General features: G+C 50.8%; 1 protein-coding gene across 1 annotated transcript in view; it reads right to left on the bottom strand.

The window, feature by feature from the left end:
- Nucleotides 1–22,159, bottom strand: part of ABRAXAS2 (abraxas 2, BRISC complex subunit) — a 260,260-nt gene that overhangs the window by 153,723 nt on the left and 84,378 nt on the right. The window contains exon 4 of the mRNA XM_086923005.1: nucleotides 20,243–20,309. Within this exon, the coding sequence (XP_086779131.1) occupies nucleotides 20,243–20,309 (67 nt within the window). The remainder of the gene's footprint in view (nucleotides 1–20,242; nucleotides 20,310–22,159) is intronic.

The following is a 22,159-nucleotide window of genomic DNA, read 5'->3' as shown; positions in this document are numbered from 1 at the left end:
CTCCCCAGGATGCCGAACTCTCCACACGTCAGAAAGTAACCCCTCTCCCATTATATCAAGGACCGCTTGACGCGCTCTAGCATGCGATGGTCTACCTACACCTCTCCGATCCATGACATCATTCAGCACAACATTAAAATCGCCTCCAATAATAACCGACTGGCAATCAAGCAATGCAATTCGCGCCCAGAGATTCCTAAAGAAGTCTGGATCATCCACATTTGGACCGTAGATGGCAGCCAGCACTATCGGTCTCCCCTGCAATGAGCCATGTAAGATAACATATCTTCCATCTTTATCTTGCACACAAACATGTTCCCGCCAGTCCAGTCCTCTGCGTACAAGTATAGCCACCCCTCTCGCATAATTAGAATAAATGGCAGAATACACAGTCGACCATCTGGAATTCTTCGAAGGGATAGTATTAATGTGAGTTTCTTGCAAAAAACAAATGTCCACATTATGCCTGGCCAGCATCCCATGGATCAGTCGGGCTTTCTTATAGTCCAAGGCCTCTAATGTTCCAGGTCCACAGCTTAACCCCCCCCATATCGGAAGTACAGTAGAAGCAGCAAATTCCCCAACAGATCCCACCCCCCAGATTTGCCAGGTACAGCACACAGCACACACAATGCCCCCTTGCGCAAAAAGGAAAATAGAAGATAGGTCACAATACACCAGTGTATAGCTACAAACATCAACTTCCCCAACTCCCCCCACCTCCCTCACCAACCCCCCCAATCAGGTTGTGACATACCCCATAGAAAGACACGCATAGCGTGATATATAGTCAACGTCAAAAACAATGGGAGACACCCCATGGGGGCGTGGTGCACCCAGCTTACACCCCCGTGTTAGCGGGGTGGCTACATTCAGAAATAAGGCTCCATGGCCCCAACGGCACCCCCATCCCAGGGTCGACTAACCTCACCTCAGCAATTTTCACATAAGTTCCAGGGCGCGGGCAATCACAAATGGGCATCTTGCGGGGAGGAGCTTCGCCGGCGATCAAGATGGCCGCGTGAGCTCGGAGCTCCGAAGACCTCCCGATCCTCCGCAATAATCCTGGTGCCTATCCTGTCCCACGATGGTGGGAATTGACTGCTGAGTGGGTCCTGATGCGGCGCCCGCTTTCGGAGTAAAAATCGGACATTCCTGGACCCCGTTAGCTCGACGGGCCTCGGTGGCTCCGCCCGTGCCACTGGTCTATTGCTGGGGTGTGCAGCGGTGCTCCCACGTGGGCGCTTCCTTGACTACGCCTGGACACTGCGGTGTGTGACTCCGGTGTCTGAACGCCCTGATACTCGGCCGGTGTATCGGACCCTGGTACCATCATCAAGTGTGTGGCGCACCTCCCGCTGGACTTCTTGGTCCCTGTTGATCATCTTGTTGGACGTGCCAACATGGCGGGTAGCGGGGACCTGGACAAAGGCAAGTCCCAACGGGTCACCAAAAAACCGTCCCAGTCCCAATCTACTATCCCAGAGCGCTTCTCCCAGTCGAAAGGCTCGCCGGTTCTGGCAGGCCGTGCCACAGACCAGACTAGGGATCGATCGCCGGAGGATTCTGAGATAACGCTTCGGGACGTTATGGGTGCCATCACGGGAGTGCAATCTGAAATGCATATTCTCCGAGAAGAACTGTCCAGCAAGGTTGACTCCCTGAAGATTGAGTTGAACCTCATCAGAACTGACCTCGGGAAAACCAACGACCGGGTCAAATCGCTGGACCTCAAGACGGCTAGCCTGATCACCGATGTGTCGGACATACAGACGGAGGTGCGTGACTTGAAGCTGGCGAACGGTAAGCTGGCGCGCCGGCTGGACGATTTCGAAGGCCGTGCGCGACGCCAGAACGTCCGCATTACTGGGGTCCCGGAGAAGGCCGAGGAGGACTCGGTGGAACTTTTTGTGGAGGATCTGGTGCTTAAGAACTTGAAGCCCGGAGGCCTGAGTAAGTTCTTCTCAGTGGAGCGGGCTCATCGGATACCGGGGGGACCGCCGAAGTCGGGCACCTTCCCTCGCCCTATTATCGCACGGCTCTTTAACTTTAGGGACAGAGACGCTATCCTGCAGGCGTCGAGGACCGCGGGCCCCCTGCGCTTCCAGAATTCCGAAGTTAACTTCTTTCCGGACTTCACCCAGGCTGTACAGAAAAAACGTCAGAGTTTTACTGGGGTGAAACGGCGATTGAGGGAGATGGGCCTGCGGTACTCCATGCTCTACCCAGCCAAGCTTAGGATTGAGCGTCACCATCGGACTTTGTTTTTTGACTTCCCGGATGAGGTGGGACACTGGCTGGACACCCTTCCCCAGGAGCGACAAGGACCGGCTGACCAGACGGAGGAGGCCACCGGAGGCGCGGAAGCACGGGAGTGATGGTTTTCAGTTTGACTCTCCATTAGCTGGGTGACCGTATGGGACCTCAACTTCAGACATTGCTGCTATTGGTTTTGACTCTTTTTGTCATTAATATGGGGGATGACGGGGGGCGATAGGGTGTCTCCTTTCTCCTCTGTAGACTTCTTGTAGATTAGTTAAGGGGCGACAGGCACACTGCTAGTTGGGGTGGATTATAGTCTAATGCAGGGGTGCAGGGTGGGGGGTAGTTGGGGTGTGATTTTTCAACTTCTTTTTCTGTCTTTTTCATTGCTCTGGCTGGGGGTTTCTTGGACTGCTATGTCGTTGTGGTGGGCGCCATTACGGGGGGTGGGGAGGGGGTGGAGCCACATTGACGATGGGGGGTAAATCTTTGGACTTGTTAAGTTGGAATGTCAACGGGTTGGGGGACTGCATTAAGAGGGGTGTTGTTTTGCAGATGCTTAAACGTTATTCGCCTGATGTCATTTTCCTGCAGGAGACCCATCTAGTGGGACACACTTGTAAAGCACTGAACAGACGTGGATTCAAAATGGTTGCACACTCTGGGTTCTCTTCGGGATCACTAGGGGTGGGCATCATGGTGCGCATGTCCCTCCCGTTGGAGGTGGAGTCCGTGACTGCGGATGAGAGAGGCAGATATGTGGCTGTGGTGGGTAAATGGGAGGGCCGTACTCTGGTTTTGGTTTCAGTTTACATTCCCCCGGGGTTACAGGAGACTACCTTTAGGGACCTGGCTGCCGCCATTTTGGGTCTCCCCGAGGGCCTGTTATTGGTGGGTGGGGACTTCAACTCTGTCGTGTCCGGGACCCTGGACCGCTTCCCATCCAGAGACCTGCGTCCTTCCCAATCCTGGTTGCCTGACTTTCTGGGTTCAATGGGGATGGTTGATTGCTGGCGGTTGATGCACCCCTCCCAGCGACAGTACACTTTTCTCTCCGGCGCCCACGGTAGCCTGTCCAGGATAGATTACGTTCTCACCCCGGCTGCCCAGGCGCAGTCCGTATCCACGGCGCGTCTCCTGGCTAGGGGTATCTCGGACCATTCCCCAGTTTGGGTTTCCTTCGATTTCCAGATCCCCGCGTCCTCGCGAGTTGCTCCCATTAACCCGTGGTACTTCCGTGACCCGAAGTCTAGGTCGCTACTGGCCAAAGCAATGGATCGGTACTTTGCCGAAAACACCGGCTCAGTTGACTCAGCTGTCTCCCTCTGGGAGGCTTTCAAGACCGTGCTGCGCGGCGAGGCCTTCTCCTTGATTGCGGAGGCCCGCCGCCGGCGGGATGAGGATGTTGTTCGGCTGGAATCCGACCTTGCTGTACTAAACTCCCAATTGGAGCTAGACCCATCTCCCGACCTGCTTCACACGCTCTCCCTTAAACAGTCCGAACTCCGCGCGACAGCCACGGATGCGGCGAAAGCCCTGAGTAGGGAGCAACAAGGTAGGATATACGACGCGGGGGACAAGGCTGGAAAGCTCTTGGCGTGGCTAGATAGAAGGGAACTCGCGTCTCGAGTGGTCCCAGAGTTGGTAGGAGCGGATGGCGTCACCTTGTCCGACCCGGCCGCGATAGTTGGGTCCTTCGCGGACTACTTCGAGGAGGTCTATGCCTCGGCAGACCCTCTTCCGGAGTCTGCGTCGGCCTCATTTTTGGAAGAAATAGAGCTTCCCTGTCTCTCGGACCTAGAGCGAGACGACGTGGATCGAACGTTAACGGCGGACGAGGTGGCCTTGGTTATTAAATCCTTGCGTTCTGGCAAAGCGCCGGGGCCTAACGGCATCCCGGTTGAGCTCTACAAACTTAGGGCTGACTCGCTTGCCGGGCCCTTGTTGAACATGTTCCTTGAGGCCCGTGCTTTGGGAGAACTCCCCCCAGACCAGCGGTTGGCCACCATTGTGGTGATACACAAGGAGGGGAAACCGCGCGATCTTTGCCGGTCTAACCAACCCATCTCCCTTTTGAATGCGGAGCCAAAGATATTGGCTAAGATACTGGCTAACCGGCTAGTGGGCGTGATCTCGGACTTGGTCCACCCAGACCAGTCCGGCTTCATACCGCACCGGAACACAGCGCTCAATCTGAGACGGCTTCACGCAGTAATGGCACGTGTACACCTGCTCCGTGAACCTGCCGTCCTCGCCTCTCTCGACGCCACCATGGCTTTTGACTCGTTGGAGTGGAATTACCTGTGGGCTGTCTTGGCCAAGTTTGGGTTTGGACCCGCCTTCATTGGCTGGGTTCGGCTACTGTACTCTGTACCACTGGCCAACGTGGCGGTTAATGGTCGGCTGTCGGCCTCTTTCGCGCTACGCAGAGGCACTAGACAGGGTTGTCCGCTTTCCCAGCTTCTCTTCGCTCTGGCACTTGAGCCACTGGCGGCGTGGATCAGAACGCACCCCGATATTTCTGGCATACCGTGGTCCCCGGGGTTTGAAGACCGGGTGTCGCTCTATGCTGACGACATCCTTTTGTACCTTACTTCTCCCTGTCGCTCACTCATAGTGGCTTTCGATCTCCTGGGGACCTTTGGGGCCCACTCGGGCCTGGTAATCAACTGGACCAAGTCCTCGCTGTATGTACTGTCCGGTGATACGCCGCGTCTCCCCTGGGGGTGCTCCATCCAGGTGGCCCAACAGGGCTTCCGGTACTTAGGCATCTACGTGTCGCGGGACTCCCGAGCCCGTTATACGCGCAATCTCCTTCCACCGTTGGAGCGGCTCCGCCGGGACGTCGAGGGCTGGCGGAAGTTGCCGATCTCCCTCATGGGCAGGGCGGCCCTTTTTAAAATGATGGCGTTACCTCGCTTCCTGTATGCCCTGCAGAACACCCAGGACCCTGTGCCAGCTAAATAATTTGTGCAAATCGAATCCCTTCAACGAGCGTTGCTGTGGGACGGCAGGCCGCGGATTGCGCTGGCCAAGCTTACTATACCGAGTTATGATGGGGGCATTGCGCTGCCTGACGTGCGGCGATATTACTGGGCGTCCCAACTTGCGGCAGTTAATCACGGCCTCTATGGACCGGCGGTTGACCCAGGCTATGCTATGGATCGCTGGCTCGTGGGAGACGGGAATTACTACAGAGCGTTATACTCCAGGTCTCTGGATCGGAAGCTTACGGGACCCACTAAGACTATGGTTCATATCTGGCGTGCAGTTACTAAAACATTGGGCTGGCACAATAGGGTTACCATGGCCACCCCGCTGTTTGACTCAGACGTCTTGGGGAAGTTGTGGCACACGAAGGGCTTCGACAGGTGGGACACCATCGGGATATCCAAGGTTGGGGACATGGTGGCTAGGGGTAGGGTTAAGTCCTTCGAGGTGCTGCAATCAGAGTACCAATTGGCGGCAACGGAATACTTCCGACATGCTCAGCTTAGCCATGCTCTCTCCCCTCATGTGTCGGGGGCGGAAGCGATCCCTGAATCATCTCCCCTGGAGGATCGGGTGTTGGACGGCCATATGCCGGACAGCTCTATCTCCCTCACCTACAAAAAACTTATCAATGTGCGAGTTGACTTGCTGGTGCGCTTGAGAGAGCTCTGGGTGCATGACGGAATTGAGGTGAATGACGAGGATTGGCAATCGGCGATTTCCTCTCCCAGAGAAGTGGCAATTTCTGCGCGTCTCCGCCTGGTGCAGCTGAAGATACTGCACAGGGTGTACGTCACCGGTCCCAGACTAATACACATGGGGCTGTCAACGGATGGCATGTGCCGTAGGGGATGTGGAATGCTTGGGACCTTCCTACACATTATATGGGAATGCCCTTGTGTGACCCGATATTGGACGCGTGTGCATGCCGTGATGGAAGAAGTGACTGGTGTGGCCCTGCCGGCTGAGGCTCGGAGATGTCTCCTTAACATCTGGGGCCCGACTGATTATAGTGTTGCGCAGACCCGGTGGGTCACCTTGGGCAACATGGTGGCAAAGAGGGATATCGCCCAGAAATGGGGTGCGCCAGCTCCCCCCTCGCTCAGCCTTTGGGAATCGAATATGGACTGGTGCATGCTGCGGGAGAAGACGGTGTATGTGGCCAGGGGTAAGCCTAGAATGTGGATGTCTGTGTGGGGTGCCTGGAACTCCTATAGGGGAGACATCTGCGACCCCCCCGTGGAACTAGATACTGGGACCCTGCCTTCCCCGTAACACCCCCTACCCGGGACTCCACTTTATACCTCCTGCTGTGCTACCCCCCACGTAATTCACAGTCGTCATTCTTATTGTGCACAACCTTGGGTGTCGGACCTCCGACCCCCTCCCGCTACAATAGCCCGCTATAACTGTACTGTCCTCAGCCTCCTTCTCTTTCTCTTCTGCTGCCTATCGTGCTTCTTGCACGTCTCTTCCTTTTTTGCCCTTTACGGGCCTTTCTACCTTATGGTTTATTTAATTTTTGAGTTCACTCTTATTTACAAAATTAAACCTGATTGCTCCTGTTGATGGTATTGTACACGACCGTTCCTGTTGACTTCATGCTGCCTGGCCTCCGGGATGTATGGCTAAATAGCGGTGTACTTTTTCTATAAATAAAGGTTTTCCCAAAAAAAAAAAAAAAAAAAAAAAACAAATGGGCATCTTGCGATACAGCAGTGCCTTACCCCACTCGTTTCCAGTTCAAGTGTAACAGCAGTTGGTAGGGGAGCCGCCGAACACCGATTCAAGACGTGAAGGAAGCAGGCATGCAGTGTCACAGAGCTGACAGCGGCAGCTTACCTAGTCATTTTCACTTAGTTGCTCAGCAGTAACCTCAAGTCTGGGCGATTTCCTTCTGGCCCCCGGGCCGCTGATGTGTTTAGCAAACTTGAGTGCGGACTTTGCATCAGTGAAGAAGTGCGTTTCGTTGTCGTGGAGCACCTTCAGTTTCGCCGGATATAACAGGGAATATTGCACACCAGCTTGCAGCAATATTTTCTTAGCCGGCAGAAATTCCTTGCGGCCGCTTGCACCAGGGGGGTGAAATCCGGGTAAAAGGAGATGTTGTTTCCTTTATGCGTAATCTTGCCCTTCTCCCTCGCCAGCCTCAGGATGAGGTCCCTGTCCTGGTAATTAAGCAGTTTAGCGAGTATGGGACGAGGTGGCGTACCCAGCGGTGGTTTTTTCCCAAGGGACCTATGTGCCCTCTCGACTGTAAAGACTGACGACAGGGCCGGGTCGAAGAGTTCGTGTAGCAGGCCTGTCACAAACACCTCCATCTTGCCAGTGTTCGCCGTCTCTGGAATACCCGTAATGCGAACATTAGACCTACGGGAACGCGCTTCCAAATCATCCGATTTAGCACGTAAGTTGTCCAGCTCTCTCTCCAGATTCGTGATATGTTGCTTGGCTTGCTGTTGGAATTCACAGCATTCAGTTTGCCTGTTTTCCAAACAATCCAGTCTGGTTTCATGAGCGTCCCCTTTGGTCTTCACTGACTCCAGTTGTGAGGACATGGCGTCTAGCTTGGTATCGATACTTTTCAAGCTGGATCGTACTTCCATTATAAACGCCCCAAAGTCTATGTCCGCAGGTGCTCCTTGCGACGACGACTCTCCCCCGTCCGTTTCAGTTGGTGGGTGTTTTGGTAGTCGCTTATTGTCAAAGCTTATTTTGGGCTGCCTGGCCTCATTTTTCCCCATGTTAGTGGCGATGGTGTGGCAGCAAGTGTTCTGCACAAGCAGCTCCAGCAAGTGGGCTGTATATGTATTAACGTATGCGGTGTCTAAGCAGCAGGAGCAGGTGCCAGAGGGTGCAGAGTTACAGACCGGTCTTCCAGACCACAGGCGCGCAGCCCCACCAGGCCCACTTCCCCAGCAGTGCGCAGCTCAGAATGCTCGCAGGCCTCAAAATGGCGGTAGCGTTTAACCCGGCAGCTGGGCTTCACAGCGCCGAGTCCGGCCTAAGAAATCGCCCAGGCCAGGGGCAGAGGCGTCAGTGTCAGGACCCCCGGTCCCCTCGGGTCTCGTAGGCACAAACAGCGGTCCAGCCTCGGTACAGAAGGTCGGAATCGCCACCTCAGTAGGTTAGTGTTTGCGTGAGATAACACGGCAGTTCTTCACCCTCTCCGTGGATTTCTCTCCTCATCTTATTGGATGCAGGTGTTCGCTGCACAAGGCCAGGCACAGCGCACAGCCGAGGTCCAGCAGCGTCGATCAGTATGCGCCAGCCTCAAGAAAATGGCCGGCCCGTCTCCGGAGTTTCAGCAGGATTCACCGCCACGGAGGGGGATCTGCTGTCACCCACGCCCTCCGGATCGGCTGTGCCCCAGGACTTCTCCCCGGGCCAGTAGGGATCCGCCAATGTGCGCCGAAGCAGCGGCACCGCAGATGTCCGGGTCTCGCGGTCTTGTCTGCAGAATCTCCAGAGGCCTTTAAAGCCGCGGCTTGTAGTGGCCTGCAGCGTCCAGGTCCCAGCTCCGCAGCCGAGGGTCGCCGCAGGCAGTCAGGTCGGCAAGCCTGCAAACAGTGTTAGCTCCGCGATCCGGGGAGCACCGCGCACCAAACTTCAGCAGCAGGATCCACTGGGTGTCCGTCGTCGATCCCCAGGTATGATGGGGGTCCGCAAGGACCCGGAGAAGGATTATTTCAGGATCAAAGAACGTAGCCGGCGGAGCTCACTCACGGAGTGGTCATCTCGCTGCTCGGCTAGCCACGCCCCCCACATTGCCATTAGCTTAATCTCTGCAGTCACTCTGCACTCCCTTGCACTCTGCACTCCCTTGCACTCTGCACTCCCTTGCACTCTGCACTCCCTTGCACTCTGCATCTTCAGAGACCTGGTCCTGAAAAGAACTGGAGGAATCCACCCTTATGGAGACACGGCCTGTCCTGGGGTCCACCATGTGGTACCATCCAAGACCAGAGCCGTAAGCATGGATGTCTCTAATAGAGGCGCTGCCCAGTGGCATTGTAGGATCTGAGGCGCAATAGAGAAAGGGGCACGGGTGACCCTCGGGTCAAACCACTGAAATAGAATGTCAGCTCACTCGCTCAGAATCACCACCATAATATGAAATCCTTCCTCAGAGTCCTTCTCTTCACACTACCCCTCCACCCTCAATCCAGCACACGTCCACTGCCTGTGGGAAATTCGAGTAACCACGTTTTTTGTCGCTTAGATTCACATACTTAGCATGGCAATGTAAACATCTGGATTAGGAGGCATGTTGAAATCTTTACCTGCCCCAAGATCTCAATGGGAGTCGGAGGCTTTTAAAGGAGAACGGGGAAATCGCGAGCTCGGATTACCCGAAGGGGTGGGTATGGTCACGGGTTGTAGACAGAGCGCTACGAATTCCAAAGACGAACGCCTTAAACCAAAAGGGCCCAAGTCACAAAGCCTTTGCTGTGATTGTACTCTTGGAGAACTCCGGCTTACTCCTGACATTCAGGAGTAAGTCAGGAGTACAGTCACCCCCAACTCACAGCAAAACCGTTATGAATCTTGGTCCCTCGGTGCAGGCAAAGAATAAATGCAGGCCCGTGCCTGTCCATCTTTCACTTCTCGGCCTGTCCTTGATAGTTTGCCATTTAAATGTACTCCCTGAACGCTAGATTACGCCTCACATTGACGCAGGGTCGCAGAACCAGTCACCTCTCGCAACCTCACCCCTATCAAATAGGTGAGTCATGACACCTCTGTTTCAGGCTGTGACTGCAACCATCACGGAAGAGAATAAAACACTGTGCCAGATACCACTGGACTAGCCCCTTCAGGTAGTCTCAGCAAAGAGGCCAGGGATTGAATGAGGACACACTCCGAACCACCCTCTGTTCTTTCAAGGTTGGCTGTTGTATGTATTGCAATTTTTAGATGGCTCGCATTGGTCATTTAAAGGGATTCTGAGCGCTGAGGGGTGACTCCCGGAGCACTGTGTGTTTCCTGCGGCGGAAGAGGCCCCGTGGGCAGATCTAGCATTCCTCCCTAGCCCACAGGTACGGGTGGCTCAGTGGTTCAAGTGTTCCTATTTTCATGGTTTCCCTGGGGTCTCAAGGAAACCACTTGATATTTGCAACCCTGGCCAGACTGATCTGAGAGGCCTGGTAGGGCAGAGGGTCTGCAGAAGGGTCTGTAAAAGCGCCTAGAGGCGATCAGGTCAAAGCAAAGAGCGCAAAGAGCGCGTTTCAAAATTGACATTCATGCTGGAAGTGCAGTGTCGGGCTCAATTGCCGATCCTGTGACTACTGAAGCCACCTGTTGCCGGTGATAAATGCTCTGCTGGTTAGTTACTCATAGTTTCTACTTTCTTTTCCAGGCTCCAACCCACGAATCCCTGGGGGTTTGAGCAAGGGAGAAACAAGCTCCGCGTGGCCAAACACACGCCGGCACCCAGAGATTCTCAGCGCACTCGGCGGGTTTCTATTCTCACAGAGAAGGTACACAGAGCCAGCGGACTCGCTGCCACGGAAGAGACGCCGCGAACCCGTCTCGTAGTCTAAAAGCGGAGACGCAAAGAAAACCAGAGGGCCTCATTCTTGCAGGTCCAACGGACCCCGGAAGCCAGTGTGCCTCACTCATGCAAGAGACGTCCACAAAGGGAACAAGAGTCATTTTAACAGAGAAAGACTCACACTGGAAACGGAGCCTCGTTCTCACACAGCAGACACATGTGGGACTCCCGGGGTTCTCATTCTCACAGAGCCTCAAAACACACAGGATACTAGGGGGGTCACATTCTCACAGAGCCTGATCACCCAGGATACCAAGGGGTCACATTCTCTCACAGCCCGAACACACAGGATACCAAGGGGTCACATTCTCTCACAGCCCGAACACACAGGATACCAGGGGGTCACATTCTCACAGAGCCTGAACATACAGGATACCAGAGGGTCACATTCTCACAGAATTGGTGCGAATGTCGGGAGGCAAGTTCCCAACATATATGTGGCAGTCATTGTTCCCGGCGGGGCCGCGGATAACGCCTCCTGCCATGTCGTCCAGGGTGGTGGCTGGATGGGGGCGTACGCCACCGGGGGACGGGCACACGGACAGCGGGAGGGCGGGCAGGCACACGGACGGCGGGTGGGCACACGGACAGCGGGAGGGGGGCCAGGCAGGCACACGGACAGCGTGAGGGGGCCGGGCGGGCACACGGACAGCGTGAGGGGGCCGGGCGGGCACACGGACAGCGTGAGGGGGCCGGGCGGGCACACGGACAGCGTGAGGGGGCCGGGCGGGCACACGGACAGCGTGAGGGGGCCGGGCGGGCACACGGACAGCGTGAGGGGGCCAGGCGGGCACACGGACAGCGTGAGGGGGCCGGGCGGGCACACGGACAGCGTGAGGGGGCCGGGCGGGCACACGGACAGCGTGAGGGGGCCGGGCGGGCACACGGACAGCGTGAGGGGGCCGGGCGGGCACACGGACAGCGTGAGGGGGCCGGGCGGGCACACGGACAGCGTGAGGGGGCCAGGCGGGCACACGGACAGCGTGAGGGGGCCAGGCGGGCACACGGACAGCGTGAGGGGGCCGGGCGGGCACACGGACAGCGTGAGGGGGCCGGGCGGGCACACGGACAGCGTGAGGGGGCCGGGCGGGCACACGGACAGCGTGAGGGGGGCCGGGCGGGCACACGGACAGCGGAGGGGGGCCGGGCGGGCACATGGACAGCGGAGGGGGGCCGGGCGGGCACATGGACAGCGGAGGGGGGCCGGGCGGGCACATGGACAGCGGAGGGGGCGGGCACACGGACAGCGGAGGGGGCGGGCACACGGACAGCGGAGGGGGCGGGCACACGGACAGCGGGAGGGGGGGCACACGGACAGCGGGAGGGGGGGCGGGCAGGCACACGGACAGCGGGAGGGGGGTCAGGAAACAGCCAGCGGGACAGGGACAAGACGAACAATGAACACAAACATCGGTGTAAAAAAAAAAAAAAAAAAAAAAAGTACACGCCCACAGTGGCCACGTCTTCATGACGTTGCGGAGAGGGAAAGAATCGGCGGAACGGCCACCAATCGCCTCGGGAAATGACGGACAGTTCTCTCTTCCAATGGCTAGCCTCCATTTCTATCACAATTTCCATAAGAAAAATGCTCAGATGGATTCACTTGCCTATGATTTAGAAGGTATATTAACAGGTCTGAAAGAGGACTATGTAATATTATGGGGAGGAGATTTTAATCTTAGACTGAACTCTACGGCTGAGGATAGTGTTTGTACAATGGATGAAGATTCCTGCAACCTTTCACATTTTGCACACAACCCTTGTGGAGTTAAATTAAAAAGGCTCCTCAAGACATATGACCTTATCTGGTCACTGAAGACATCCTATATCAAGTTATGTACAAGGGGAGAGCAAATGGGTCTCTAATTTATTTTATTGCATTATCGAAGATATGGGGTAGAAATGTCTTAAAAGTCCCGATATTTAACACTGCTTTGAGCTATCACAAAACCCACTTGCTCCAAGCCTTAGTTTATGGCTGACTCGACACCTTAGAACAAGAAGGCCTGCCCAATTATTTTACGAAAAATAGGAGAGTACACCGTACAAGGCGGGATGCCGAGCAAAAGGTTTTTCTAGCCCAACACACAGTGAGCCAGAGAGATCAGTTAAACTCTCATTGTTGACCCTGGACCCTGAGTTGGTCTTGGGGGCCTTTTCTGCTATTTGTAAAAAAGCATCTGAGCGATTAACAGAACCTGACAAAAATATGCCCTAGGATGCATAAGTGGTTTTACAAATAATGCCCATAGAAGCCTTGGACAAACTCTTAAAACCTTTCCTAGGGCTCTGCTTGAAATGAGAAACTGTAGGAGGTTAAACAAAGCAGCAATTAAGACACGAAAGGATGATATTAGGTAGGAGGCTTGGGAGGAGTTTTTTCTTGCCTGCTCTAGAAACAAAGCCCCAAATCCTGGAAGGTCGTCAAGGCAACTCTTTTCAAACAATTCCACTAGCAGCATAGGTGTTATGATACCTGAGCATGCCTGGGTAAAGCACTTTACATATTTATATGATCTTAATGAACCGGTGCCTGCTGAGTGCAGAAGCATCACTCTCGTTTCAATCAGCCCAGCAGTTACAGAAGAGATATTAATCACCCTGTGGGATGTCATTTCGGCCCTGAATAGATACCCAAGCAATAAAGTCCTGGGACTCGACGAGTCCTGGTTTATCTTTTCAACCTCAATCTGGCCTTCTGGGCTCCTATATTGGTAAATGTGCTGCACGGTGTGAGCCAGGTTGGCCCTCCTACATCCTATGGGCTATCATTGTTCTAATTTTTTTTAAAAAGGGGGACACAAACGGTCTAAACCTCTCAAGGGCCCATAAAATTACTTGGCTCATGTATGTGAAAGAGGGTCTTTGAGCAATTAATAGGTTGCACTTGGACAAGAATCCTACACGTATAGATCCATCAGCTAAATCTCTTGTTAAAACTGAATTTTTAGGCTTACTACCTGTAAAGAGACTCTAGGCTAAATTAAGGAAGAAGATGGTCATTACATATCTCCCACAATGCACAACATCAGGCATTGAGCCATATGTTTACACAATTCGATTTAGGCTCGGCTTGGCACACTTTCTGGTTTCCTATACCTCTAAAGTGTACACTGGGAAAGATTGGATATTCTGTCCATGCCATTCTACAGCACCCCAATCCTAACTGCATGTGTTTTTCTTTCGTGAACTGTACAAAAAATTGAGATTTTTTTTTTTTAAGACCTTCTGATGAACCGAAATATCAGAAAATGTAAAGAGGCGTTGGAGCAATTACAGCTACTCCAAACTGATGTGATTTGTGATGCTGTTTGCAGATTTATCACTCTTGTGGTGAAGAACAGTAGAATAGTTGGGAAATAGCAGAGAATTAGAGGATGGCTGTAGGAAAGTGCCCCTTTTTGCATGGTTGCCCCCCTAACTTTTTGCCAGATACATGATGCCAACTTGACTGACTGTGCCCTGGGTCCTTGCCAATCAGGTTCCAACGGCTTGATTTCTTTCCAAAAACTTTACCTTTGTCTCCACAACTAGCACACCTCTGGGCCGCATACAAGTCCCTTGTAAAAGGTACTCCCGGTACCAAGGGCCCTGTGACCAGAGAGTGCCTCTGAGGGCTGCAGCATGTATTATGCCCCCACACATACCCTTCTGTGCCATGCCCACCAACACTACCTGTGGCCTGGGTAAGTCGCTACTCTTAAGGGGCGAAACAGCCCTAAAGGCAGGGTGCACCATACCAAAGGTGAGGGCATAGCTGCACAAGCAATAGGCTCCTACAGTGGTTGTTCCATTCACAAACATTGCAGTGATGACATTTTGAGTAAATGGGCTGGGAGTTTGTCAGCACAAACTCCAAATCTCCATCATAGCTTTACTGAAGGCTGAGAAGTTTTTACCAAACATATCAGCACATTAAACTACACTGATGCCAGTGTTGTATGTAATTTAAAATGCAATAGGAGAGCATCTTGGAGATGCCCCCACTAAACAACCAGCCCTGGTGTGGTTCCTGACTGGCTACCAGCCATCTGCGACCACCAGACAGGTTTCTGGACCCCTGGGTAGAAAGCCCCGCTCTCTGGGTCTTGAAACAAAGCACATCCTGGGCAGAGGTGTCATACCTCCTCCCCCAGGATGGCCAGGGTCCATGAAGGGAAAGCTTCAAAGGTTTGCCGCCTTTGATAGCTAGCACCAGCCTTTGCTGCTATCAGCAGCAGGCTCCCACCGGTTCTGACCTCCCACTTTGGGAGGGAGAATCTGAGAAAACCTAGTGTAAAAGGGAGGTGTGCCCACCTTTGACAACCCCACCACTCAGGTGCCCCCGTGCTGCTGATGGTGTAGCTTTGGTGCAGCTTTGTGGCACCCACGGTACTCACATCAACAACTGGAGCATTTGCCCTAAAACCGCAGGTACCAAACTGCAGACCATGCCTCTTCGAGGTACGCCTCCGCTCCATTGGATAACACTGGGCACAGTGACTTCTGCACCAGGCTGCCCAAATGCCACTGGTGATGCAGTACCTAACTGGTCTTAAGCCTTGCCCTGTGTTGTCCTAAGCCCCCGGGGAAGTAAGTTGAGTACTTACCTGCAAACTGCTGAACTTTGTTTTCCTCCTTAGGATTGCATTGTAATTATATATATTACATTGAACTGTCTAACTTTAACACTGCAAAAGTATACCACTGTACTTGATTGGCATTTACAGGATCTATTCTTAAAACTGTACAATATACAACTGCATTTACAAAACATTACTGCATCCTTGAAAAGGATGGTTACTTCTTACAAACTGCACAACTTACCTGCACTAAGTGATTCTTAGTTCTAGTAATAAAAACAAGGTAACATTTTTTTTACAGAAACAATTGGTCTGGATTCAGTCTATGTGTGAGCTACCATTTCTTGCTTGAGTTGTACAACAAATGCTTAACGCAACCCTCTGATAAGCCTAACTGCTCAGCCCAGATACTACTAACTTGAGAGTACGGTGCTATCTACTTTATCCTTTGCTACACCTAACCACTTGACTGTGCACACTATACCTTACTTGGGTATAGTATATACGGAGCCAGCTTCATACAGCGGCTTTTAAATGTTATTCTTGGTTTTCTTTCACTAATGTTTTTAGCTTTTATTCTCGGTTAACGAATTTCACTGTCTGTTTTTAACTTAACTGTGCACTCGGTCACCTTATCTAAGGATTGCTCTACAATCATTGATATATATTGCATTTGATGGTAATGGTGGATATTATTTAACAGGAATTTTTAATGTTTTCAACTGATTTTGCATTTTATATGTGCTATCATTTGTACTAAACCAAACAGAATCTTTTGTACTAATGACCTAGTCGAGCCACTCCAATGAACACATGAAAACAACAAGCATTTACAATGCAACGGTTTGTAAATGACAAATTTTTTATTTATGTGTTGGTTTTGAAAACAGATAAATAAATGGCATTGCCATTTACAATGCCGATAGCTTAATCTCTCGCAAACAGTAAAAATGATTAATAATAACTAACCTTCTTATCAAAGGACCAAAAACCCTGCCTTAAGTTGCAGTCATTAAAGAGCTTGCTGACAATTAGGAGCTCCCTGAGTGATGGTGTGTGTTTTGTAGGTGTGTGTGTGTGTGTGTGCACGTGTGTATTGCTGACATGCAATGCTCACATTCAATTAGGCATCCCTGAGTGATGGTGTGTGTGTTTGTAGGTGTGTGTGCACATAAGTATGCACATGTGCATGATCATTGTGTGCATGAACGTTCACAAGTGTGTATGAATGTGCGCATGTGAGTGAGTGTGCATATGCATGGATCCACAAGGCATGAACATGTATGTGCCACTCTAGTTCGTTGGTCTGCAAGGATTTTTTCATCATGCCCTCTGAGGCGATCATGGACCAGAAACAATGTTTACTGCATGTGTGAGTGAAAGCAAGTGAATGTCAGAATGCATATGTTTGTATGTGTGGCAATGTGTTGAAAGTGGTGCGTGCATGTGTGAGGGTAAGTGTGTGAAAGAGAGAGATAGTGTGCAAAAGGCCTTGATGGGCTGGTGTCAATATGCAACAAATGTCTGCAACTCATTCTCCTGCTCATCTATGCAATCATAAACCAAAATGGACGTGTGTGTTCGTGCATGTGCACTTGTGTAAGTGTGTGTCTGTGTGCACTTGTGTAAGTGTGTGTCTGTGCGCATTTGTGGAAGAATGCACAAGTGTAATAGAGTTTGAATGTGTGAATAATGCGTACACCACTCTAGCTAGGTGGTCTGGCATATTCGGCCTCCCATTAACATACTCACTGAAGCAAACAAAACTAAACCAAAGCTTGTGTGTGAGCTGTAGGGTCTGTTTCCCTTGCGAAAATAAGAGGTGTGAAGCAAATTACCACATGGGAGTCAACCCCGAGCTCCCAAAGTGTCATTGCCTGCAGGGGAATGAAATCAAATCGTGATGCCTATTACCCCTGTCCCTAATCTTAAGGTTCCCAGGTCCACTCCATAAGCAATCCATTGTGTCCTTGTTATCGCGTTTCCTTAAACCCATTGAGATGGACCGAGCAAACCCAATTACACAGATAATGCCTGCGGTAATGTCAGCTCTGGGGCGGTGTCGAGGGGACTGCAGGGCCAGAAACAAGGCCAGCTCTGCTGCCCCTGGGCCAAGGCACACCTCATCCCTGCTCTCGCGTCACTTTCTCTGCCACATACACACACATGCACACACAAACAGGGCCACAGAAGCAAGGAGCTCAAACAGCACAACACCAGCATGAACACCCAACATTCACACAAACACGCACACTCAAAGTGCACCCACTCAAAAGGACGTGTGAGCCCAAAACACAATTACAGGAATACTTCACCGAAGCACACACATACAGCAATCAAACCATGCACACCTATAACAATACAAACTCCTGTGCATTCGGGGAAGGCACACAACCACAAAACACAAACAAAAACTTACAAACATATGTAACACAAATCACAGAGATAGAAGCACAACCAATCACTCATACATAATGCATACATTCGACACACACGGAACACTCTTATGTCACATAGACATGTACATATCAAAACGACATGTGCACATACCCAAAACATACATTGAACACAATTATAAACTTTCAAAGGCGCACCAATGCAGTTTAGCATACAAGAAACGCATGGCAAAACACCAAATACAAACTAAACACACGCACCAAACACGCACACATATCTACCAAAAGTAACGAAAACAGGTAACACAAAACCACTGGCCCAGAGCACACTGCGCCCCTACAGCTCAAAGACAGCTTATGGCTTTGCAACGGACAGGAACGACTTCCGCAGGTACTAGGGGAGAGGCAGCAGGGTCGGAGATCCGAAAGGACCAGCACAGCAGTATTTATTTATTTTTATTTAGGGCATTTTTATATAGCGCAGACGTTACCCAAAGGAACATTAAAAAAGCAATGGAGAGGGGGTGGGATCGGAGACACGGACAGCGGGGGGGGGGGGGGGGGGGAGGGGGCAGTAGGCAGAACAGCAAGCACGAACAGGGGTGGGGGGCAGGACAGCAGCAAGCACAAACTTTCAAAGGCGCACCAATGCAGTTTAGCATACAGGACACGTATGGCAAAACACCAAATACAAACTTAACGCACGCACCAAACACACATACACACACATCTCTACCAAAAGTAACGAAAACAGGTTTACACAAAACCACTGGCCCAGAGCACACTGTGCCCCTCCAGCTCAAAGACAGCTTATGGCTTTGCAACGGACAGGAACGACTTCCGCAGGTACTAGGGGAGGGGCAGCAGGGTCGGAGATCCGAAAGGAAAGGACCAGCACGCAGTATTTATTTATTTTTATTTAGGGCATTTTTATATAGTGCGGACATTACCCAAAGGAACATTAAAAAAGCAATGGAGGGGGGGGTGGGATCGGAGACACAGACAGCAGGAGGGGGAGCGGGGGAAGGCAGGACAGCAAGCACGAACGGGGGGAGGCAGGACAGCAGCAAGCACAAACTTTCAAAGGCGCACCAATGCAGTTTAGCATACAAGACATGTATGGCAAAACACCAAATACAAACTTAACACACGCACCAAACACACATGCACACACATATCTACCAAAAGTAAAGAAAACAGGTAACACAAAACCACTGGCCCAGAGCACACTGCGCCCCTACAGCTCAAAGACAGCTTATGGCTTTGCAACGGACAGGAACGACTTCCGCAGGTAATAGGGGAGGGGCAGCAGGGTCGGACATCCGAAAGGACCAGCAAAGCAGTATTTATTTATTTTTATTTAGGGCATTTTTATATAGCGCGGACATTACCCAAAGGAACATTAAACAAGCACTGTAATACAAGCGCGGCCCCACGGCCGGTGGAGCCCACGTCTCCCCACAGCTCCGGGAGTGGATCGAGCAGCAGGATCAGCAGCCCCCTCCTCTCTCGGCTGCTGGAGGAGATATAGGAGCGGTTACTGAGGTGTAGTGTTTGTGGAACCTGGTATTGAAGCGCAACGGAGGAGAGCTGAGCAGAGGGGGGGGGGGGGGGCGAGAGCACGACGACGTGAAGTTACAGGAGGCAAAAGTGACAATTGTGAGCAAACAAAATACACGAGGTGTAAAAGGTGCATTACATATACGAACTCGAAAGTTTCAAAACGGAGCTTCGCAAGTAAGCTACTGCCAGGCCGCCTTCTTCGGCGGAATGACAAAAACACGCCTTTGGTGAAAAAAAAAAAGCAACCGCCCCCTGCCGCAATGACGTTCACAAAGGAGCGGAGAGCGAAAAAAATCGCCGGAACGCCCACGAATCTGCTCCGGCAATGACAGACAGATCTATCTTCCAATGGCTAGCCTCAATTTATGGAGCTAGCCAATGGAAGAGCAGGCGGGACAAAGCTCCCGTACTGTTCTAACAAGATTTCGCCTGCGAGAACGCTGCTGTGCAGCGGACGCCAGGCGAACCCTAAAAAGGACCCTGCGGACGCTAACTTACTTTACTCAATATTCAATCCCCCAATTCAGCCTCCCATCTCCCCATATCCTGAACAAAATTTCTGGAAAGCTGGTATAGAGCAACTAAAAAACACTAAATTGTTTAAAACATGCCTCTCTACGATCTCCATTTAGGATTCAGCACTGTTCATTTGCAGGCAAAGTCTATGTTTAAGTTTCTTCTTCGAAGGATCAGCATTGCATCAACAGCATGTTTAAACTATGAAATTGCTTGAAAAGACCTAGCATAAAACCAACTACAGATGAAAATTATCAATGGCAAAAAAGTGGGAAAACAAGATGTACAAGCATTCCCAGATGTACAAAGATCTACAGGTTACACCAAGTATAATGTGGGGCATTTGCAGCTATAGGATTGCTAAGGAGACAAAGGTTGGTTGCAATTGCATTACTTACTTTTCGTCGATCTTTAAGAATCTGGTCCAAACTCTCCTCGTTGACTTTACTGGCAAAGTCATAAAAGCTAAAATAAAAAATATCTATATATTTATAACACATATGTTTTTAGAAGGATCATGAACTAAACAGAAATCCCATACTATGATCAAATGTGCATGCAATTCCTGGAAACACACATTGATAATATACAGGATGTTGGTGTTCCTCAAACTGCCTACTCAGCCTCCACCTATGGACATCCTCCAAACACTTAGTGCAAGGTTGCAATTTTTTTGCTTGGAACCATATATGTAATATGCATATTGAGAATCATAATCAAATGTGCTTTTTGTCCTTCATTCTACTCTCACTTCCAACCCAGAGGAACTGCCATATATAAGTGCAAAAACACTTATTTGAAGGACCCATGATACTGCTTTCACCTACCTCCTTCTCTCCTAATGCCATAATCCATACGCTCTCAATCAAGAACCTCAGTGTCATTTAGACAGTTGCCCAAGGTTGCCCTTAATGACCTCAAGTAGTTTCTCATTCAATCAATTCCATCATGGACTACATGCTTGAGTCCAGTGCAAAGTAAAGACAACTGAAAAAGCTTTCTGATCTGCCTTTTGTTGATTTCCTTCCACTGTTACAAAAACATATTTAAGTTTATTTGCTAGCACTCTGTTCAACTTCTCATTTACCATGTCCACTTTGGAACACCCACTCATCAACAAACTAAACAATACAGAGCCCATACAAAATCTAATATAGAACTAAAACACAACTGAATAGAGTATATGTACCATCAGTTGCCACGTTCCCACTAAAAGCATGACATTATCGCGGACACTCATGGCTAATAATGAATGTTCTTTTTTGTCAGCACATGCAAGTACTTCTATTGAGGCCACAAACTGTCCCTAGTAGGCGCAGTTTGCTATGCTTGTGCTGCTCCCACAAATTTGGTCAAGGATACAAAGACCCTCTGGACAGGCGTGGTGGACTCCCAAGGGTCCGTTGCCCCCAGGTTAAGGACTGCTGGTGTAAGGGGTCCTTATGTACAATGACTACACTAAACTGCCCACAGGGTGCCTGTGCCAACACCTACCTCAACGTTCAGGATAATTCTTTTAGCCTCTGGGCACTGAAATAAGTTCAGAGGTATCCTGTGCATGTTGTCTTAAATTGGGGTTGTCACATTACAATTGCTAAATAGTTATCTATGCCATACTGTGTCAAAAGAAAACAATGTTCAAAACCTATAAACTTCTTGCTTGTCTGGGGATATTGCTAATTATGTTTGAATGATATAGCAGAACTTTGAGAAAAACATCCTGATTTACCTGGAAAGGATAGGTAAATCATTCAGAACAACATTTACAGACTGACAGATTTTGTATTCCTCTTAACATTCTGCTGCTGGGTACACAACCTAACCCAAAATGCCTTGCGAGTTTATTAAAAACATTTTGTTCTGTAATTAAAACTAAGTGGTTCTCATATTCCTCTTTGCAATCTAGTTTCTAGTAGCAGAGCAACAAACTAGGTCTGGATAGGTTGGAGGACTGCTTTGGATTGGTAGTCTTGGTTGGGGTACGAATTCTGTAATGTAAACTGCATAATTTTACCCCTTGCATGACTGAGTACTGCTTGAGGTTGTAACTGCACTCCAGCCCAGAAGCATAAGCTGCTGGCTGCTTAACTGCTACAGTTTCAGTGTATATATTTATACTGCGAAAGACAAGAAAGGTGATTTAGCAATCCTAGTTGTAAGGGTAGGAGCAGCTTGAGAGCTACAATATCAAACCTGCAGCTAGTGTGGGCAGTAGTTCACTGCTACAATGGTGTTTAAACAGAATATCGGCACCAAGAGTATCGTGGGACAAAATACTGTGTCAAGAATTTGAGGACAAAAATATTGTGAAGGTA

Source organism: Lissotriton vulgaris, chromosome 5 (genome assembly GCF_964263255.1).
Source record: "Lissotriton vulgaris chromosome 5, aLisVul1.2, whole genome shotgun sequence".
NCBI lineage: Eukaryota > Metazoa > Chordata > Amphibia > Caudata > Salamandridae > Lissotriton > Lissotriton vulgaris.
Note: the sequence above shows the minus strand (reverse complement) of the source record. Positions and strands in the feature narration are given on the sequence as shown.